Consider the following 21,182-nt stretch of genomic DNA (forward strand, 5'->3'; position numbering starts at 1 on the left):
AGTGGAGGTGGCCGTCACGAAGAAGACAGCGGCCACTCCATCACAAGCTTTGTGGTTATTGTTGTGGCAGATCGTGAGTGACCGTGAGGAGAGAGAGGAGAGGAGGGAACATACAGGGCGACATGTCCTTATCTTTTGGTACAGAGCCGCATGCTACTATGGGCCAGGGTAGGTGGAGGTGGGTCGAGGGGTGGGGGATGTCGTGTTACTATAATGGAGGGGCAGCACGCCTGGTATACGACCATGATGAAAGGAAACGTATATATATATATATATATTCTCAGTCGCTGCACCTACCTGCCTCCCCTCCCCCAGCTCTCTCGTCGTCTACAGCCGTTTTTCACGCGCATTCTGGGTCTTTCATATATTAGATTAATGATATACGATTCTCTCGCTCGCTCGGTTTACGCGCCACGCCACCGTCTACTGCTGCGCTAATTATATCGAGAGAGGAGCAGAGGGCCCTGAAGGTGGCTTTGTCGAGATGGGAAGGGGAGGGATGGATGTCTATCGCAGGTGCAGCGACCTCGAGCTACGTGGTAGGCACGTGAGAGGGGATAAATGTGCCCTGGTGATGCCTGGTCTTAGCTCCCGAGGCGGTAGCTCCTGTGAGCACAAAGCGTGACGGGAAGAGGACAGGTGTGACCGTCCGTCCGTTCGTGACTGGTTCAAGAAACCCTTTTGAGACAGGTGAGGGTAGAGGACGTGGAAGATGAACACTCGGGGCGCTCCATCAGTTTTTGCTCTTTCCTTTTTTTTTTGTCTTCGACGATTTGCCCTCCAAGTTCGATGTCTATTCTCAGGTCTGTTGTCTCCGTTACTCCTTTGTATATATCGGTTATTTAGTCAAAAGTGATTGGAATCATTAGCTCAAAGTTTTCATATTGCCTGAAGCATTTCACGTCGCGTGTCTGCGTAATGCCGTGGGTCGTATGTAAACAGTTGCTTTGTCCGCTTTTACCTTACGTTCCATCGGTCAGCTGTGTTGACATATTTTTTCAGAGAGTGTTGCATACACCATCCTGGCTCCATCACCATCCTGGCCCCATCACCATCACCCACACCATCCTGGCCCCACCATCACCATCCTGGCCCCATCACCATCACTCACACCATCCTGGCCCCACCATCACCACCACCATCCAGTCTCCATCACCGCCACTCCGTCCCGTAAACCCTGTACAACCCACCATCACCACTCACACGAGGGAGGGAAGGTCTGCACAGTTGACCCTCGTCTTGTGTGTGTTTATCCCCTCATCTCCCCGTAGTGTCCTCCCTCGTCTTGTGTGTGTTTATCCCCTCATCTCTCCGTAGTGTCCTCCCTCGTCTTGTGTGTGTTTATCCCCTCATCTCTCCGTAGTGTCCTCCCTCGTCTTGTGTGTGTTTATCCCCTCATCTCCCCGTAGTGTCTCCCTCGTCTTGTGTGTGTTTATCCCCTCATCTCTCCATAGTGTCCTCCCTCGTCTTGTGTGTGTTTATCTCCTCATCTCCCCGTAGTGTCTCCCTCGTCTTGTGTGTGGTTATCCCCTCATCTCCCCGTAGTGTCCTCCCTCGTCTTGTGTGTGTTTATCCCCTCATCTCTCCGTAGTGTCTCCCTCGTCTTGTGTGTGTTTATCCCCTCATCTCTCCGTAGTGTCCTCCCTCGTCTTGTGTGTGTTTATCCCCTCATCTCCCCGTAGTGTCTCCCTCGTCTTGTGTGTGTTTATCCCCTCATCTCCCCGTAGTGTCTCCCTCGTCTTGTGTGTGTTTATCTCCTCATCTCCCCGTAGTGTCTCCCTCGTCTTGTGTGTGTTTATCCCCTCATCTCTCCATAGTGTCCTCCCTCGTCTTGTGTGTGTTTATCCCCTCATCTCCCCGTAGTGTCTCCCTCGTCTTGTGTGTGTTTATCTCCTCATCTCCCCGTAGTGTCTCCCTCGTCTTGTGTGTGTTTATCTCCTCATCTCCCCGTAGTGTCCTCCCTCGTCTTGTGTGTGTTTATCCCCTCATCTCCCCGTAGTGTCTCCCTCGTCTTGTGTGTGTTTATCCCCTCATCTCCCCGTAGTGTCTCCCTCGTCTTGTGTGTGTTTATCCCCTCATCTCCCCGTAGTGTCCTCCCTCGTCTTGTGTGTGTTTATCCCCTCATCTCTCCGTAGTGTCCTCCCTCGTCTTGTGTGTGTTTATCCCCTCATCTCTCCGTAGTGTCCTCCCTCGTCTTGTGTGTGTTTATCCCCTCATCTCCCCGTAGTGTCTCCCTCGTCTTGTGTGTGTTTATCCCCTCATCTCTCCATAGTGTCCTCCCTCGTCTTGTGTGTGTTTATCTCCTCATCTCCCCGTAGTGTCTCCCTCGTCTTGTGTGTGGTTATCCCCTCATCTCCCCGTAGTGTCCTCCCTCGTCTTGTGTGTGTTTATCCCCTCATCTCTCCGTAGTGTCTCCCTCGTCTTGTGTGTGTTTATCCCCTCATCTCTCCGTAGTGTCCTCCCTCGTCTTGTGTGTGTTTATCCCCTCATCTCCCCGTAGTGTCTCCCTCGTCTTGTGTGTGTTTATCCCCTCATCTCCCCGTAGTGTCTCCCTCGTCTTGTGTGTGTTTATCTCCTCATCTCCCCGTAGTGTCTCCCTCGTCTTGTGTGTGTTTATCCCCTCATCTCTCCATAGTGTCCTCCCTCGTCTTGTGTGTGTTTATCCCCTCATCTCCCCGTAGTGTCTCCCTCGTCTTGTGTGTGTTTATCTCCTCATCTCCCCGTAGTGTCTCCCTCGTCTTGTGTGTGTTTATCTCCTCATCTCCCCGTAGTGTCCTCCCTCGTCTTGTGTGTGTTTATCCCCTCATCTCCCCGTAGTGTTCTCTCGTGGTTTTGCCAGGTAGAACCCAACCCTCAACACACTGTGATGACCTAGTGCAGTAGCCTCACATTCCGAAGTGTTCTTTGACCCGTCCCCATGTGTATTTTGACCTCCTTGCAATATATCTTGGCCCCTAGGCTTTTTAGCCAGTCCCCTGTGTCTTTGAACGAGGTCCGGGGGTCTCTGGACGGGCCTCGTGGTCATTAGACGGGGCCTGGAGTCCATGGAAGGCCTCCAAGGGCCCACAGATTACCTCCAGAGGAGCTGTGGATGTCCCCCGGGGAGCCACGACCTCCTGAGGGCCGGAGTAACGAACAAAGAGAGAGACCAGTGGTGGGGCAAGGAGGCGGGCGGCGGAGGCCGTCTGGCCTGTGTTAAAATGGAGTGGCCCCGGTCCTGCTGGGGCCGTATGTTGATGCTGATGGTGTGGGGGAAGTGCTTGACGCCACCCATCCATCCATCCACTCAGCACACGCTCAAGTTGTGTGTGGGGGGAGAGGTGAGGGTCTGTAGAGAGAGAGAGGGAGGGAGTCTGTTGTTATCCACCATTGATACTGTTGTTAGAGGGAGTGGGGGAGGAGGAAGAGAGGCTATTGTTAACACCATTCATACTGTTGTTTGAGGGAGTAGGGGAATTGTTTGAGGTAGTTGGGGGGGAAGGAGGGAGGCTATTGTTAACCATCATTCATATTGTGGGTCATCTATCCGTACCTACATCAGGTTGTCATCGAGCCCACTGAATTTCAGATACTCTCAAGTCCACTGGAAAAAGATGTACATATGAGGGCTGTACCCAGTGTGATGTTCCCCCTTACCCACCTCCGACCTACCCACTCTTGAAGTGGCTGCATTTAGACAAATTGAGATTTTGTAGAATCAAGACATTTAGATATCGGACTGGTCGCCACCTTTGGCTCATGTGCTGTGCCACTTTTGAACAACCTTGTTCAAGTTGCAACCCTTGATTGGCCACTGGGTATGCACACTAGGGACGACGGAAGTGCAATAAGGAGAGCAAGAGCAGTGGAGCGAAGGGTTAGAGAGGAAAGGTGGGGTAGGGGCGGGCTATACACGGTGTGTGTGTGTGTGTGTGTGTGTGGAGCATGAAGAGAGATTGTGTGGACGAGGACATGAGAGACAGAAAATGAGTCTATGTCTGTCCCACTGTTCTCTCACTTCCCTTGTCTGTAGGGAGGAGGAGGAGAGTGAGTGAGTAACTGCCTGGTCTGTAGGGAGAGGAGGAGAATGAGTGAGTGAGAGTAACTGTGGAAATTTCCTCACTCAGACGATAATTGATCAGTAGGTCAATGGTCATGTCTCATGTTGTGCTTGTGACCCAGCCAGGTCGCAGAGCCTTACCCCCTTAGCGTTGCCACGCTCCCTGATGGTTGCGGTTCCAGCCTTGTGGTGAATGAGGATATGTCCTCCCCCCGATACGTGTGAGTGACCACGCCCCACCCCCCCTGATACTCCCGATTGACCCCTGGTACTCCCGAATGATTCTTGACACACCCATGTGACCCCTGACACGTTTGAATGACACTCTAAGAAGCGAATGATCCCTGACACTTCCGAGTGACCCCATGACACTCTCGAATGACCCCTTAACATTCCCAGGTGACCCCTTGACACGCCTTAGTGACCCTCTGACACTTGAGTAACACCCTTGATACTCCTGAATGAATGACCTCCTCCCCTGCACCACCTCCCCTGCCGCACCACCTCCCCTGCACCACCACCTCCCCTGCCGCACCACCTCCCCTGCTCCACATAGTAACCCCAGATCGTCCATCCTCAGACACCTGGACATCCGCGACGCCATCCTGACGCTGGAGAAGACCATCAAGGACGTCACGGACAAGTTGAACCGACACGAGGCGCGGGAGGCGCAAGTGGCCGACTTTTCGAGCAAGACCCTGGCCTCCCTGAGCTCGGAGCACACCCAGGCTGAGCACGACGTCCAGGCCATCGCCCGCCAGCTGGCCAAGATGGAGGAGAGGCTCCTCTCCATGGAGGCCCTCGTCCAAACGGTCGGTCTCACACACACACACACACACACACACACACACACCTGAATGGTAGCTCACATCCTCATGTTTCCCTCATTGGTAGCTCACACACCCGCTCATGTTGACCTCATTGTTTGTACACCCACTCATGTTCCCCCTCATTGGCAGCCTCATTTAGACCACAAACAATGGAAGTTGTGGCGGTGGTTCCAGTCATGTGTGCTGGCCCTGCCTACCGTAAGTGGTCACAGACCTAACACCAAAAGAAGTCAGAAGTGAACATTGGAATCCCTAGATATAAGATAACCCCGTCCATATTCTAGGTATATAATACAGTATTGTAGGTAATACAATGATTTATTGTAGGTCATACAGTATCTTGGTGTGTTCGTGATGCAATACCATATTCTCATGTGTGTCTCTCTCTAAACACCTACCACCTGACCCTCTTCCAAAAAGGGCAGGTGTTCCAAAACCCTCAAAACATATGTATCGTTTCCCTGCTTCTTTTTCTAATCGTTTTATTTTGTTTCAGTCTATAGTTGTCACCTCATTTAAAGGCCCGGCCTTAGTGATAACGTCTGTTCGTGACTGTAGCCTGGGGCATTTAAAATTAGTGTTTGAGGGAAATGAAACGTCAAGTGTTGAAGTGTGTGTGTGTGTGTGTGTGTGTGTGTGTGTCGTCAGTTCTAGGCTTCCCTCATTTCGTAGTCAGTGGCAACACAGTGAGGGAAGACGTCACCACACAACGCATCGTTGTACGAGGCCGTGTGTGTGCACACAGGCCACCCCTGGGGTCTGTCACCTGAGATTAAGTGGCAACTGTGCAACCCTACACTAAGTCTCTGTGTGTCAGGGATGACCCCCTCCCTTCCCCCAACCCGTAACCCAAGACGGGGATGACGGAGGTATCCTGGTAACCCCAATTTTCTCAAGATGGGTTGTCAGAGCCTAGCCTGGTAACCTCAATAGCAGGGGATGGAATGACGGAAAAATCCTGGTAACCCCACCGGCCCAGGATGGGGTATCAAGACCCGATCCTGGTAACCTCACCGTCCCAGGATGGGGTATCAAGACCCTATCCTGGTAACCTCACTAACCCAGGACGATGGGATCAGAGAGCCATCAAGATAGGCAGCAGTTCGGGGTTGGGTCGTGTCACCAAGAAGACATCATACGTTTCTACCACTGGTCGGTCTGACGAGGCCACCATACAGGAGTGGGGTGCTGACTAGTGGTGGGCGGGGGTGTTTGTGGATGCGGGTACAAGTGGCCCTCCCACCTGCTTTTGGAGGGGCCACATGTAGTGGTTCCTCTTTCCCGCCTTCTTAAGTGGTGGCAGTGGCCTCCCCTCTGTTGCCACGCTCGAAGGAGAAGGGGAGGACTCTCCTCTCAACTCCAAGACACTCGCTAGAATTGTGTTCGGAAAGACGGAGGATGGAAAACAACATCGTAGACGACCATTTTATTGAAAGCAATGTAGTAATATGCATGTAGGTGGCTTCAGGGTCTACCATGATATACACAGAGGTGTTAGGAGGTCAGTGCTTCGTGTATTGAATAGTTTTATGCCATTTCTCAAACCAGTCATTTGAACGGTATGATTATGGCTCTCAGATCAGTGATCGACGTTGATTTAGTGAGCTGGCCATCGACTGATAGACTCTGGGCTATACATGCCAGCCTCAGAAGTCTGTGTGCACAACTCTGACCAGTCGTGAGCAACATGGAATCACGCCACTTTGAAACACTGACTCATGAAGGGTAAACAGTCACATGAGTGGAATATGAGGCCTCATTGTGCCTCACCATCCGTCACCACCAGGCCCGCCCTACTGCAAGGGCCGCGTGAGGCCTGAGTGCAACTTTTTGGTTCTCTTGAGGACCTTGATGGTCAACTTCTTCAGAAGCCTTCGGGAGGCGATCATCGTCTTCAGGACGGAGCGAGGCACCTGGTCCAGGTACTGGACGAGAGGGCCTAGCTGTTCATCCACGTAACTCTGGTCATGGGGTTAGAAAAGAGAGAGGAAGTGTTAGTGTCGTTCGTGCGGGACGTGGGTAGTTAAGGGGACATCACAGGATGACTCGTGGGAGGGGGTAGTAGGGGGTATACCAGGCAGCCCCAGTACTGGTGGAGGACGGGACGAAGACACACAGAAATCATTCATTTTCTCACTCGTATACAACATGCTCTGTCTCTCTCTCTCTCTCTCTCTCTCTCTCTCTCTCTCTCTCCAGCGGTTCATGGCGTCACGGCTGGAAGAAAGAAAATGTAAACCCCCAGAACTCTAATTATGGAACCTGGATCGTCCGGTACCTCTGGAAGTCCCCCGGGGGCGGCGAGGCATCTGAAACCTTGGAAATGACCTGGAGGACAAGGGACTTTAAGCCTTGGAACTGACCTGGAGGGCGAGGCACTTCTCCCTGGAACTGACGTCGTTGTGAGAGCCCCACACCACAGCGCCTTCCAGTCCCAGCACCTTCGTGAACCCCAGGGTGTTGACCACGTCTATAGGCGAGAGCAGACTAGCGTCGTCGTGGTACCTGAGGCGAGACGGACGTGATAAAGACCCGCTACAGACACCCAGGTCCTCACACACACACACACACACAGGAGGAAGGGCGTGACACTAACCTGTACCAGAAGTATGGCAGGATGGGCATGTGGGTGCCAGTTCGACGTCGCATCCTCAGGGCCTCAAGTAACCTGCCTCTGGTGTTCAAGCGGCGTGTCTGGGGATCCCAACCGCTGTTCTTGAAGATGTAGATGCTCGGGTAGAGCGCCTGGCTCATCTTGATCAACCATGATATCTCATTGTTGTATTCCATAACCTAAGGATCGAGACGATGGAGAGGAGGCGCTGGATGAGAGCTGGGCTACGGATGTCTTCGGGAGGATAGAGAGAGGGACGAAATGCCATATAACAACGATCCTGTGACAGACTTGAAAAGTCTGGCTGAGTCTTGAACTGCTGTGATCTGCATGGTTCTACAGGAGAGGAGGGAGAGCAAGGAGGGTCGGCAAAAGAACGCCTCTACGAATCATTTAAAAAAGCTTTTGTGTATAGATAACATGACACTGGAGGGAAGGTGCTCCCTAACCTGCGGCAGTACTCACCTGTGGCTTGCAGTTTCCAACGCCGGGGCCGTAGTTCTCACAGTATGGGTAGTGATAGAAGCCCCAAAGGGCGTCCGGCCGCAGCTGCCGACCCACCCAAAGCAGCGCCTGTTGAAGCGACGAGAGAAAAGCAAGAGTTATTCCAGCCATTCCTCACACGCCTGCCCCTCCCCGCCCGCGTACAGTATAGACGAAATAAAGCTCCTCAAGTTCCTTTATTAAGACTGAAACCAGCCACTTCCTGTGTGTAGGATTTGTTTATATTTAAAGACGATTAATTGGAGGATAACCTTCAAGTGAACGTGACCTTCCGTCCGCCCTGACGGTGAGGAATGTCGTCCATTGTGCCCCCACTTCACGGCCGCTCAAGTGGCCACTTGCTGGACTTGAGCAGAGGAGGGGTTTGGGGGGGATGACCCCTCTCCCCAAGGGCCATCCTGCCCTCCCGGTACCCTCACCTCATGCTGTACCCGAGTCCTGACCTCTTGCCTCACCTCACAACCTCTCTGCTGCACCCGAGCCTCACCTCACCCTCCTGCCGTACTCCCTCCGGCAACAAGACATAGCATGTCAGACATGACCATCCTTCCCTCCTTTTCCTCCCCTGCACTGCACAAGCTCCACCAAATCTTCTCCCCAACCAACCCCTCTTCCTCCTCCTCCCCCTCCCCACTTCTGACCTGGAAGAATTGCCTGGCCGTCTGGTTGAAGCTCAGCTGGGCGACGCTTTCCACCCGGGCGGGTGGCCAGTCTGGATGGGCGGCAGCCACCCACTCTCGAGAAGCCTGGCGGTACTCTTTGGGACTCATCTCCAGACTCGGGTAGTACTTCTCGAAGTCCAGTACGGCCACACCTACCGGGTAGGAAGAGCCTGGTAAGTCTCCACCAACCCACACCCACCCGCACACACACACACACACACACACACACACACACACTGTAGCTGCTGGACTGACCGGAGAAGTTCAGAGGCAACTTCTTCAGTTCCTTGATGAAGACGTGGATGTGGTCTGCAAGGTTACCGTTCTGTGGGATCCCGCCGTTCACCGGGTCACTGCCGTTCAGCCAAGGGAACGCCCCGGGCTGGTAGAATATGTTCACCTGTCAAACCAGAGGAGGAAAAATATAGAACATCTTTGGGATAGGGAGAGGAACTGTTTGCATAGTGTGGCTACATCTGTCGAATGCAGAGACTATTAATCTGTATAGCTATAAGTATATATAGCTATATGTATAGTGCTAACATACACCTCCAGATCCAGATATGTCGCTCACAAACCCTCTCCTTCCTAAAGTATTTCTCACCCACACTCACACACACATGTATTCCTCCGGGCAAACATCTTATTCACACCTCTACCACTCCTGAAACCACCCACACTGTTCCTCCACCGTCTGATGCTTCGTACGTACCACCACCCTCTCAGTCACCACACTCCCGTACAACATGCCAGTAGCTACTCTCAACCAAACTGTAATTCGAAGTTTCACTTCTGCTCCCATTGCATTTATGCCATGGCAATGAACAGGCGTTTCCCCAGTCTTCAGGGATCCAGCCTTCAGCCACACACACACTGGAAATCGCAGCTGACTATTCGTCAACACTGTCATTCCCTTTCTTAAGGACTTTAGCTGCAGTACACACCAATTTAAGCCCCTTTGCCACACTTGATCTTACGCAATGCTTTCACTTCCTCCTCTCTTTTCAGCAAACTATTAACCATGACACACTCGCTCCTCATACCTCCACGCCCTAGACACCCTGTAGATCCCCCTCCCCCTCCCGTCATATGTAATCTAATACATTCACTTTCCATTCAAAATACTCGCTCCATCTCGTCACAACCTGTTACCACTTCCCTGAAGTTCCAATCTTTGTTCTCTTGTTTTTACTCGGTTGTTAACCTTTTAGCAAGACGTCTTATCCTCCCTGAGGTTTACTGGTGCTCGCTCAACCCAACACTCGCTTGTCTACAAGCCCCTGCACTCACCTTCCTCTCGTACACATTTTTTTGTTTATAGATGATTTGCACTGCTTCCTCAGGTAGCGGCCGCCCGTACATTTCTCTCTAACTCCCTTGCTCACCCCAGCTCATTCCTTGCTAGCCTCGCAGTTTCGTTTTCTCTCATCTTTTTGCCAATCGTCCACCACGCCACACAGCATACCACACCACCACACCACACCACACCACATACCACACCACACCACGCCACATAGTATACCAAACCACACAACACAGCACCACGCCACACAGCACTGCACACCACGCCACACACCCCATACCACACATCACACACACACACACACACACACATACACACACACACGTACCTTGTCACCGTAGAAGTGGTCACGGGTGTTTTGGATGATGCCGAAGGCAGATGCGTTGATTTTTATACCAAACTTGTGGCAGACCTCTGTGGGGGAGTTCCAATAAACGGTGAATTTGGCTCCGACGGAGGTGCTGGCAAGGAGAAGCACCCACACACACCACCACATCCTGCTGTACAGATACGGCGCTCTGGCCAGACCGGGGGCCAAACTCCCGCTCATCGTAGGACCGTCTAGGTAGCTCTTAGGGGAGCAGCAACACCCGCCTACAGACGTGCACGGAGGGAGCAGCAACACCCGCCTACAGACGTGCACGGAGGGAGCAGCAACAACCGGCTACAGACGTGCACGGCCCTGCAGGACAACTTGTTACTGGGGGTGGCGTGTGGCGAGAGAGAGGGGGATAGGGCGGGTGTGGCGGAGCGGGAGGACGCAGTAACTAAGCAGGGAGGATGCGGACATGGATAACGTTTTATATACCCCGTGTGGCTGTAGGGGATAACCACTGTGGCTGCGTCCACACACAAGGGGAGGCGGCAGTTTCTGATAACACACAGTCCACCCACAAGATAACATCGCTTGGCCAGTGATCACACGTGTGTGTGTGTGTGTGTGTGTGTGTGTGTGTTATTTTTTTTCTTCTTTCTCAAGTTTCATTTCGTGTGTGTAGTCAGAGGAACGTCTCACACCAACGCAGGACAACTGCCATATGGTCTGTGTCCTTGAATCTCTTGAGAACTGTGTGGTTATAGGAGAGCAGAAGCAGACGAATTATCTCAAAGTGTATCTTAGTTTAAGGCTAGTCTAAAATTCCTGTGAATTAGCAGGAGGCGAGATAAACTTTCATGTGGGTACGTCGATTTGTGGGTATGTTGATATGTGGGTATATGGAAGTGTGGGTATGTTGATATGTGGGTATATGGAAGTGTGGGTATGTTGGTATGTGGGTATATGGAAGTGCGGGTATGTTGATATGTGGGTATATGTAAGTGTGGGTATGTTGGTATGTCGGTATATGGAAGTGTGGGTATGTTGATATGTGGGTATATGGAAGTGTGGGTATGTTGGTATGTGGGTATATGGAAGTGTGGGTATGTTGGTATATGGGTATATTGAAGTGTGGGTATGTTGATATGTGGGTATATGGAAGTGTGGGTATGTTGGTATGTGGGTATATGGAAGTGTGGGTATGTTGATATGTGGGTATATGTAAGTGTGGGTATGTTGGTATGTGGGTATATGGAAGTGTGGGTATGTTGATATGTGGGTATATGTAAGTGTGGGTATGTTGGTATGTCGGTATATGGAAGTGTGGGTATGTTGATATGTGGGTATATTGAAGTGTATGTTGATATGTGGGTATATGGAAGTGTGGGTATGTTGATATGTGGGTATATTGAAGTGTGGGTATGTTGATATGTGGGTATATGGAAGTGTGGGTTTGTTGGTATGTGGGTATATGGAAGTGTGGGTATGTTGATATGTGGGTATATGGAAGTGTGGGTATGTTGGTATGTGGGTATATGGAAGTGTGGGTTTGTTGGTATGTGGGTATATGGAAGTGTGGGTATGTTGATATGTGGGTATATGGAAGTGTGGGTATGTTGGTATGTGGGTATATGGAAGTGTGGGTTTGTTGATATGTGGGTATATGGAAGTGTGGGTATGTTGATATGTGGGTATATGGAAGTGTGGGTATGTTGATATGTGGGTATATGGAAGTGTGGGTATGTTGATATGTGGGTATATGGAAGTGTGGGTTTGTTGGTATGTGGGTATATGGAAGTGCGGGTATGTTGATATGTGGGTATATGGAAGTGTGGGTATGTTGGTATGTGGGTATATGGAAGTGTGGGTTTGTTGACATGTGGGTATATGGAAGTGTGGGTATGTTGATATGTGGGTATATGGAAGTGTGGGTATGTTGATATGTGGGTATATGGAAGTGTGGGTATGTTGATATGTGGGTATATGGAAGTGTGGGTATGTTGATATGTGGGTATATGGAAGTGTGGGTTTGTTGATATGTGGGTATATGGAAGTGTGGGTTTGTTGATATGTGGGTATATGGAAGTGTGGGTATGTTGATATGTGGGTATATGGAAGTGTGGGTATGTTGATATGTGGGTATATGGAAGTGTGGGTATGTTGATATGTGGGTATATGGAAGTGTGGGTATGTTGGTATGTGGGTATATGGAAGTGTGGGTATGTTGGTATGTCGGTATATGGAAGTGTGGGTATGTTGATATGGGGGTATATGGAAGTGTGGGTATGTTGGTATGTGGGTATATGGAAGTGTGGGTATGTTGGTATGTCGGTATATGGAAGTGTGGGTATGTTGATATGGGGGTATATGGAAGTGTGGGTATGTTGGTATGTGGGTATATGGAAGTGTGGGTTTGTTGATATGTGGGTATATGGAAGTGTGGGTATGTTGATATGTGGGTATATGGAAGTGTGGGTATGTTGATATGTGGGTATATGGAAGTGTGGGTATGTTGATATGTGGGTATATGGAAGTGTGGGTTTGTTGATATGTGGGTATATGGAAGTGTGGGTATGTTGATATGTGGGTATATGGAAGTGTGGGTATGTTGATATGTGGGTATATGGAAGTGTGGGTTTGTTGATATGTGGGTATGTTGACACTGGTCGATGGAGGCTTGGCAAGGAAGCTGATGGTATGCCAAGAATCCAGACACATCTTGCCTCACTGCTCATCTACAATCCTACAATCGTAGCCTTAAACTATTTACTGTTTCTTGTGTTGTAAACTTCAACATTTTGATCTCGTCTTTGTGTAGTATTTTAGTGGAGGTTTTCAACCCTAAATTAAGGGGCGTCGTAACTCGGGGGTGTTTGTGGCTGTAGTGTTGAGGTTTCTGGAACTCGGTCATGTATCAACCCAGTATTTTATAAGCAGTCGTTTTCCTCACTTTCTTGTCATTTTGGTATTCCTATCTGTCATCCACAATTTTATTCACTGACAAGTTTCTCTTTTTTTTAAGGGGGGGGGGGGATTTTGCTTCATATAACGTTGTCCTGCTTCGTATTATTTCTCTCTCTCTCTCTCTCTCTCTCTCTCTCTCTCTCTCTCTCTCTCTCTCTCTCTCTCTCTCTCTCTCTCTCTCTCTCTCTCTCTCTCTCTCTCTCTCTCTCTCTACACGCACACACGATACAGTAATGTGATAGACCCGCATATCAATTTTTATTATGTATCTCCTGAGAGTGTTGTGTTGTCTATTATGTATCTCCTGAGAGTGTTGTGTTGTCTATTATGTATCTCCTGAGAGTGTTGTGTTGTCTATTATGTATCTCCTGAGAGTGTTGTGTTGTCTATTATGTATCTCCTGAGAGTGTTGTGTTGTCTATTATGTATCTCCTGAGAGTGTTGTGTTGTCTATTATGTATCTCCTGAGAGTGTTGTGTTGTCTATTATGTATCTCCTGAGAGTGTTGTGTTGTCTATAAAGATCCATGTACCCGTGATGAGATTTGGTACCATAAGGGAGGGCTTAGTAGCTCAGCGATCACTGTTCATTGCATAACTTGTCACTGTTGGAAGAAGAAGTAGAGCTATAAGGAATGAGTTGTGAGTTATATGTTGTTAAGTGATGAATGTGAGATGGAGCAGATCATATGGTTATGGACATTCCATGTATGGGAGGGGCAGATAGAATTTGAAGGAATATGAGCTAGGGAGGGGAACGTGACAGCTTTTGTAGTCATTATTTAACCAAAGAAACATAAAAATTGTGAGTGAAGAATTCCTCTTGTAGTATGAGAGTGGCGGAGTGATGAAGTGGAATAAATGAAGATATTCCTCCTCATCCAAGTATCATACACAAATGTTGAATGTTGTATGTAAGGGAAATATACAAGAGATGAGACAGTACAAGTGTAGAATACTTTCCCTAGAACACAAATATGTGATTTACAATTTAAAGATTAAGATTTAAAAGTCAACATACAATATTACTGTACTGTTTTGCATACAACTTGTGACCTACAGTGCATTTCTTTCAAGAGTCATTACCTTGATCTCATTGTACATGGTAGACCAGCACAGTTACCTTAATCTCATTGTACCTGGTGTAGCGACGCAGATTTGTGAATAATACCCGCCACTTACAAGCACCATCGCTGATGCCACACTCACGTCCTGTACATTCTTCCACAGACGGACGAGCGGCAGAGGATGATGCTAACTCAGCTCTCGCAGGGACTGGACCGTCTGCTATCCCAAGGCCCACAACTGCCCGGAGCCCCTCCCTCCGTGCAAGGCAGCGATGATACTGCCATCGTCAAACACGTGAAGAAGCTGACCAGAAAGGTCAACAGTGTGGACAGCTTCATTCAGCGTGAGATGAGGCAGGTCACAAATGAGGTAAGGAAACACTCGAGGATTTCCTTGTGCCCCTCCTTCGGTATCAAACTAACCATCCCAGAATCCTAGATATAAAACATGTCTAACAAATCTGCTTGATTTCTTATAAGAGACGACCATGTTTGCATGAATTGATGAAGTTCCACATATGACCATGTTTGCATGCATTGATGAAGTTCCACATATGATCCGATCATGTTTGAATGACGTAATAAAATTCCACGTCAAAGTTTACTAACAACAGTTGAGTCACGAGGTGTAGACGAGCTTGAACTTTGATGACTTGGAAGTTGGTTACTGGTTGTAAACAAAGAGCATTGCTTCCAGCTCAACCCTCTGAGAGGTAGCGGGTATAGTGTACCTCAGCGGTCAGTCTTAGGAGCAAAGTACTTTTTTCAACGGGATATTTGATATATGGTAAGATGTACCAATTAGATCATTTGAAAGCAATATCATAGGTACATTCAAGCTTAGACTGGATAAATGTACATTCAAGCTTAAACTGGATAAATGTTTGACTTTAGATCCCTGACATATAATGTGTACCTATTTAGCTATATGAAGAGTTCACACAGACTTCCCCCCCCCTTAAAAATCTCCTATATATCCCTACCACACTAATCTTTGAGTATCTGTTCTCATCCACTATTTACAGACTCGCTGAGATCCGTTGGCATGCTGATGTTTGAATTCATTGATCATTCTAGTGACACACATCACATCTCTGAGAACAGTCACTGGGTGTCTGTGAACCGCATTCAACACCCACACAGGGAACGTGGCTTTTCAGTCGTAACGATATTTAGTAGAAGAAATGAAACTCAAAATACCTTGAAGTTTAACATGTTTAAAACTATTTCTTTTCAATGTGAATTGGGAAAGTCTCCTTCTGCTTCAGTGTCTGGAGGTTAATGTTAAAACTCATGTTAGCTTCGATGTTAGAGCGGTTGCTTGATGATGTTGGGAGTCACTGATGCATTTGCTGTTGCAGGTGAAGATAGTGGGCGAGTCGCTGGGCCAGCACATGGATCAGCTACAGGAGCGTCATAACCGCCTAGCCTCTGGCCTGGACACGTGTGAAGCCCAGTCGGTGGCTTCTATCCAGCAGTTGTCTGCGATGGTGTCTGCCACCACTGACATGATCCAGGAGCAGGTACTGCCTCTGTGGTGGGGCAGAAAAACATCTCACACTTGAGCCCACACTCTCGTTCTTGTCCCCATTTAGTGATTCACTTTCTTGTAGTTTCTTAATAATGATAATCTCCTCTTGTCCTCGACCTTTCTCGTGTACTTTATTTTACACAAGTCTCAAGATGGTGTTAACTCCCATGAATCTGTTCATAACATTGATGCATTACAGTGCCTTCTTTGGCAGATCACCTTAGAACTGTCTGGTACAAGTATGGTCTGTATTGTAGGGGTGTTTATGCTCTGAAAATAAAGAAGCATATTAGTGTAATTCTATCTCAATGTCATGATATAGTGCTGCTCTTAGTAGCCTGATGGTGTGATCAAGTGACTCGTGGTAAATAAGTTATCTTTGTCTTTCTCTGATAAAGTTAGTCGGTAAATGAAGACAAAAAGATCGTCCATACGTACAAAGACCGATGTTTGTCGCATTATGTGATGACCGTATCTGATCTTATCTCTTATATTGTCTGTTGATGTCATTATCAGCCATACCAAGTCTTGGAAATTCTATTTATTCTATTGGATGGTCAGGATGGGATGCATGTATAGGGGTTGGTGTTGGTGTCTGCTGAGGGTTCGTGTTGTTACAGATGCAGCGCCAGGGGTCAGGCTGCAGTGGCGGGGGCAGTGAGGTGACCTCTCGTCTCGATTCTCTGGATCGCCTTTACCGTGAGCAGGAAGAGGAACTGCATGACCTGACCGAGCAGACACACAAAGTGAGTAGCAAAAAAGCGCAACTTCTGTGATAGTATGTATTCTTACTATTGGGCAGAATATAACAGTATCAATGCCATATAATTTTTAAGGTTTCAGCAGAATGGAGAGGATGAGTGGGGAAATGATAACTAAAGAGTACATACATGTCAGTAGTGGAGAAAAGGGAGGAAATTAAGGAGTTGGAAGGATGGAGTGAGGGATGCTTTGGGATATTGGGGCCTGAAAATGCACGAGAGTATGGGGCTTGCAAGGGATAGGAGCAAATTGTAGCAATGTGGTGAACAGGATGACAAACTGTCAGTGGGCTGAACCAGGGTGTAAGAAAGTCAGGAAATTACTGAAAGGTTTGTGGGGACTGGTTTCTCTGCTAGAAGATGGGTGGATATGAGCAAATGAGGCTGCTCCTCTTGTTATCCTACTGCTACAATTCTGTTTTGGGAAGCAGCAAAAATTATGTATAGTATTTAAGCAATAAAAGTTTGAGAAAACAATTTAACTTGATGAATATGTGTAAAGTATGAGGTGCTCTATCGATCTTTATATTATTTTGGAAAAAATCAGTAAAATACACATGCTGTACCTTCCCATGTTGTACGAGAAGAAATCTACTTATGTCTTAAGGTCATTGAAGTAGCACTATAGTAACAGTATGAATAGTTTCCTAGTAAATTTCCAAGTTAAAAAGATATTCAGAATTTCATCCCATAAAGTCCTTAACTTTGTTCTTCTACGTTTTAAGATGATTTCATGATGCAAGACCATAATTCTGGTGTTTATTTCAGAGTCTGGATGAGCACTTGGCCACGCTGAAGACGCTGCTTGTGGAGAGTCATGCAGGCCAGGCACTTATCAACGCCTCCATTGCTGGTCTTGCACGTAACCTCAGTCACTTGGATAACACCACCCTAGAGGGCCTGGGACACTTCTCCCTAAATGTGACGGCGGCGGTGAGGGACAGTGCGGCCACTGTCGCTGAGACGGTGTCCAACATGAGCGACGAACTGAAGCAGGATACGAGCAACATCATGGATATCCTGGATGACAGGGCATCACAGACCGAGAATCTCCAACACACCGTATTGGAGAACTACTCCGAACTGTCAGCGGAGATTAGCAGCCTGAAGAGTGTGGAGCAGGTGATGATCAACACAGCAGACTCTGTGCTGGACACCAAGCGTAGCATTGAGTTCGGCATTCAGCAGATCATCCTCGAACTGGGCGAGATCGTGAAGAACAGCGGCAGCACCATCAACTCCACCCTGTCTGACCAGATCAGCAATATATCCTTCGCCATTCTGAAGAACCAGACGTCTGCCCTCACCAACATGACGGCCAAGATGGAAAAGGAGATTTCGCAAGTCTGGCGCCAGATAGGTATCATGTATCAACAGATGTCGCAGTCTGTGCAGCTCCTGGACCAGCTGAAGGACACGACGAAGGAGCATATGAATGTGTCCCTCTCCCGAGTGGGCAACATGGACGGCACCGTTGATAAGATCAGCACTAAAGTGACTGATGTTGAAGATAACCTGAACTACCTCCTTGGCCGGCTGTCCCTGGTCGTGTCGGAGTTCAACCTGATGAAGGCTGGTGTGGGCGAGGAACTCATGAGGCTGAGGGAGAATCTGGCCAAGGAGAATGATAGCGACGTGCACTTCGCAGAGGGCCAGCCGTCGTCCGAAAACCGATACGAGGTCAATCGCAAGCGTCATGCAGTTCATGCAGAGCCGTACCCAGGATTTATCCCTGAACCCATCCGTGTGTTTTAGCTGTGAGTCAGTCGTACAAGGTCTAGCAAGTCTTGCCTTAGTTATGGAGTAATACGGTTCTTCATCTCAGTAGTTTAGTGCTTTGTTTGGTTTGATCTTGACTTTCTGCTTCTCTAGCGTTAATAGCAGTGCATGGGATGGGAATCACACACACACACACACACACACACACACACACACAAAACAAAACAAACTTCATCATCATCTATAGAATAAGTTTGTGTAGCACTTTATACTGGTTTTAACACTGAGAGTTAGCACAGTTGTATAGAAAGTTTATTGAATTTAGATTTACATAAGTACTAAAGATAAAAAAATGTGTGCATTACTCTTACTATTATTACAGTACAACATATTCTCATATATCGCTGATGATAAAACACTAAACTTTTTTTGTATATATTCATATAGACCCCTAGCTTAAGCCACATACCTATTTTATGGACCAACCTCTTGTAATGGATGAATGGCCAGGTTAACTGTGGACCAACTCCCGCAATCAGGATTCGAACCGATGCACTTAAACATGGAAGGCTCGTAGATGCGTCATGGTCAGGAAGGCTAACCACTACACCACGGAGGTCCAAACTAACATTTTTAACTCAGAACATGAGAGGTCAAGTTACTAACTTGTACTTCTGAAACAGTTAGATATCTAAGGCTTAAATTTGAGGATAAACATACAACCTTCTTTGCAACAAAGTCTGTAAGACATGGCAATTGGAATACTGAATCAATTCATGGCACTAACATGAAAAGCTGGCACTCATGAGTGGGAATGCATAGTCAAGTGCCAGTGGTGGTGACCGGCCAGCTGTAGGTGAGGTAGTAGGATGTGGGCGTATAACAGGTATGCTCCCTGTTGTAGGTGTAAGGCGAGGGTGGTGTCTAAGAGGCCAGGGTGCCCGACATATGGGACAGAGGAGAAGCTGGCCCTGCGCATTCCGATCAGCGGACCACACTGCCATGCAATGGTGATGCAATAAATTGCGGCACCCAGCCTCACACATCACAAGGGTCTCACCTTCCACCATGTACAACAGGCAGATTGGGCACTGGGATTCATCATCACTGTGAAAAGTGGATATCTGAGATACTGTCTAATAGAAGGGTGGGGCTTGGACGTTACTGATGGTCGGATAGTTTGTTGGGTACATGTCCCGCTCTTCAGATGAAGTCACCCGGGTAGCGTAGAGCTGCAACCCTACCTTATGATCTGTTTGGCACCTTTTCCCCTCATGGAGGCCTATTTCCTTGGTGATGACAGACGGCTCTCACTCATACAATGTAATCCTTAAAATTATAATTTTTGTTTTCTAATTTTATGTATATCTTAATAATGTTTAAATTAGTATTAAATTTTAATTATGTAATTAGGAAAACTGCATAGTTTACTGCTATCTTTCTTATTATAATCCAACATTACATATATATTTATATTTATAGGATTTTACCCGCAGTTTTTTAAATTTTTTGTAATGATATTTTACTATAACTGCTAGCTATAACTAGCTTAAATTACCTCTAGAAAATTCCTATTACAAGATTCATTGGCTTATGAAGACTTTATATGAAGAAATCTCATGGATTTTCCTCCTATAATCATTTTATTTTTACCTGAAAAATATCTATATTACTACAGGACCATTTTTAAGAACACATTTCCCACAGGAGCAGGGATGGGTAGGATCTCAACGGGTTTAACTCCTCTCCCCGTCCACTGAGGAAGATGCAGCCTCCCAGATGGTGAATTACTGATCACGGAGCAACCATCTGAGGGTGGAGTTTGGTACCACATATACATTTCTATTTCATTATATCTTTATCTTTTCTTTTTTGCTCGTCACAATATGATATGTGTCTGTTTGTGTGCTGGTGACGGCTTCCTTTATAAGTAAAATATTTTATTTGTTATATAGGTATATAGATCTTATACGTATAAAATAGCTCCTTTGAAAATTTTCTTTTTGTAACTTTGTATATTTCCATAATCGTTAGGTATCCTTTTTATTTCTTTTATCGTCAAATTGTTCCTTTCATCTTAAATGCTGACAATGAGTTGATTATACGATTTTTTAATATTCCTTGTACAAGATTCATCAACTGTATTTTTTTTCTTTATGTATATGAATAAATATTAATATATATATATATATATATATATATATATATATATATATATATATATATATATATATATATATATATATACATATATATATATATATATATATATATATATATATATATATATATATATATATATATATATATATATATATATGCATAGTTTATGTAGCATATATTTTTTTTTTTTTTTTTTTATACTTTGTCGCTGTCTCCCGCGTTTGCGAGGTAGCGCAAGGAAACAGACGAAAGAAATGGCCCAACCCCCATACACACGTACATACACACGTCCACACACGCAAATATACATACCTACACAGCTTTCCATGGTTTACCCCAGACGCTTCACATGCCTTGATTCAATCCACTGACAGCACGTCAACCCCTGTATACCACATCGCTCCAATTCACTCTATTCCTTGCCCTCCTTTCACCCTCCTGCATGTTCAGGCCCCGATCACACAAAATCTTTTTCACTCCATCTTTCCACCTCCAATTTGGTCTCCCTCTTCTCCTCGTTCCCTCCACCTCCGACACATATATCCTCTTGGTCAATCTTTCCTCACTCATTCTCTCCATGTGCCCAAACCATTTCAAAACACCCTCTTCTGCTCTCTCAACCACGCTCTTTTTATTTCCACACATCTCTCTTACCCTTACGTTACTTACTCGATCAAACCACCTCACACCACACATTGTCCTCAAACATC

General features: G+C 47.2%; 2 protein-coding genes across 5 annotated transcripts in view; one reads left to right on the top strand and one right to left on the bottom strand.

Moving 5' to 3' along the window:
- Positions 1-20,411, top strand: part of LOC139748220 (uncharacterized) — a 32,937-nt gene extending 12,526 nt beyond the window's left edge. For 2 of the 3 annotated variants that reach the window (XM_071661049.1, XM_071661046.1), the window contains exons 2-7: positions 4,620-4,851; positions 14,462-14,668; positions 15,660-15,821; positions 16,450-16,575; positions 17,359-18,347; positions 20,017-20,411. In XM_071661049.1, the coding sequence (XP_071517150.1) occupies positions 4,620-4,851; positions 14,462-14,668; positions 15,660-15,821; positions 16,450-16,575; positions 17,359-18,345 (1,714 nt within the window). In that variant the 3' untranslated portion in view covers positions 18,346-18,347; positions 20,017-20,411. The remainder of the gene's footprint in view (positions 1-4,619; positions 4,852-14,461; positions 14,669-15,659; positions 15,822-16,449; positions 16,576-17,358; positions 18,348-20,016) is intronic. The other variant, XM_071661048.1, reaches the window with a different exon arrangement.
- Positions 6,284-10,761, bottom strand: LOC139748222 (hyaluronidase B-like). 2 transcript variants are annotated; one of them, XM_071661053.1, is made up of 8 exons: positions 10,582-10,761; positions 10,281-10,546; positions 8,905-9,049; positions 8,629-8,801; positions 7,949-8,056; positions 7,466-7,662; positions 7,233-7,374; positions 6,284-6,830 (listed from the first exon to the last, which is right to left on the bottom strand). In XM_071661053.1, the coding sequence occupies exons 2-8, from the start codon at positions 10,500-10,502 to the stop codon at positions 6,663-6,665; spliced, it is 1,155 nt and encodes a 384-aa protein (XP_071517154.1). In that variant the 5' UTR covers positions 10,503-10,546; positions 10,582-10,761; the 3' UTR covers positions 6,284-6,662. The 2 variants fall into 2 exon arrangements, with proteins under 2 accessions (XP_071517154.1, XP_071517153.1); XM_071661052.1 differs by having other exon boundaries at positions 10,281-10,760.
- Positions 20,412-21,182: the final 771 nt, after the last annotated feature.

Source organism: Panulirus ornatus, chromosome 73 (genome assembly GCF_036320965.1).
Source record: "Panulirus ornatus isolate Po-2019 chromosome 73, ASM3632096v1, whole genome shotgun sequence".
Classification (NCBI taxonomy): domain Eukaryota; kingdom Metazoa; phylum Arthropoda; class Malacostraca; order Decapoda; family Palinuridae; genus Panulirus; species Panulirus ornatus.

Coding starts and splice junctions, on each gene's coding strand:
- LOC139748222 (XM_071661053.1), bottom strand. CDS start 10,502: ATGAGCGGGAGTTTGGCCCCCGGTCTGGCCAGAGCGCCGTATCTGTAC. Junction 8,057..8,628: donor CGGCCAGGCAATTCTTCCAG/GTCAGAAGTGGG, acceptor TCGCTTCAACAG/GCGCTGCTTTGGGTGGGTCG. Junction 7,375..7,465: donor CTGCCATACTTCTGGTACAG/GTTAGTGTCACG, acceptor GTCTCGCCTCAG/GTACCACGACGACGCTAGTC.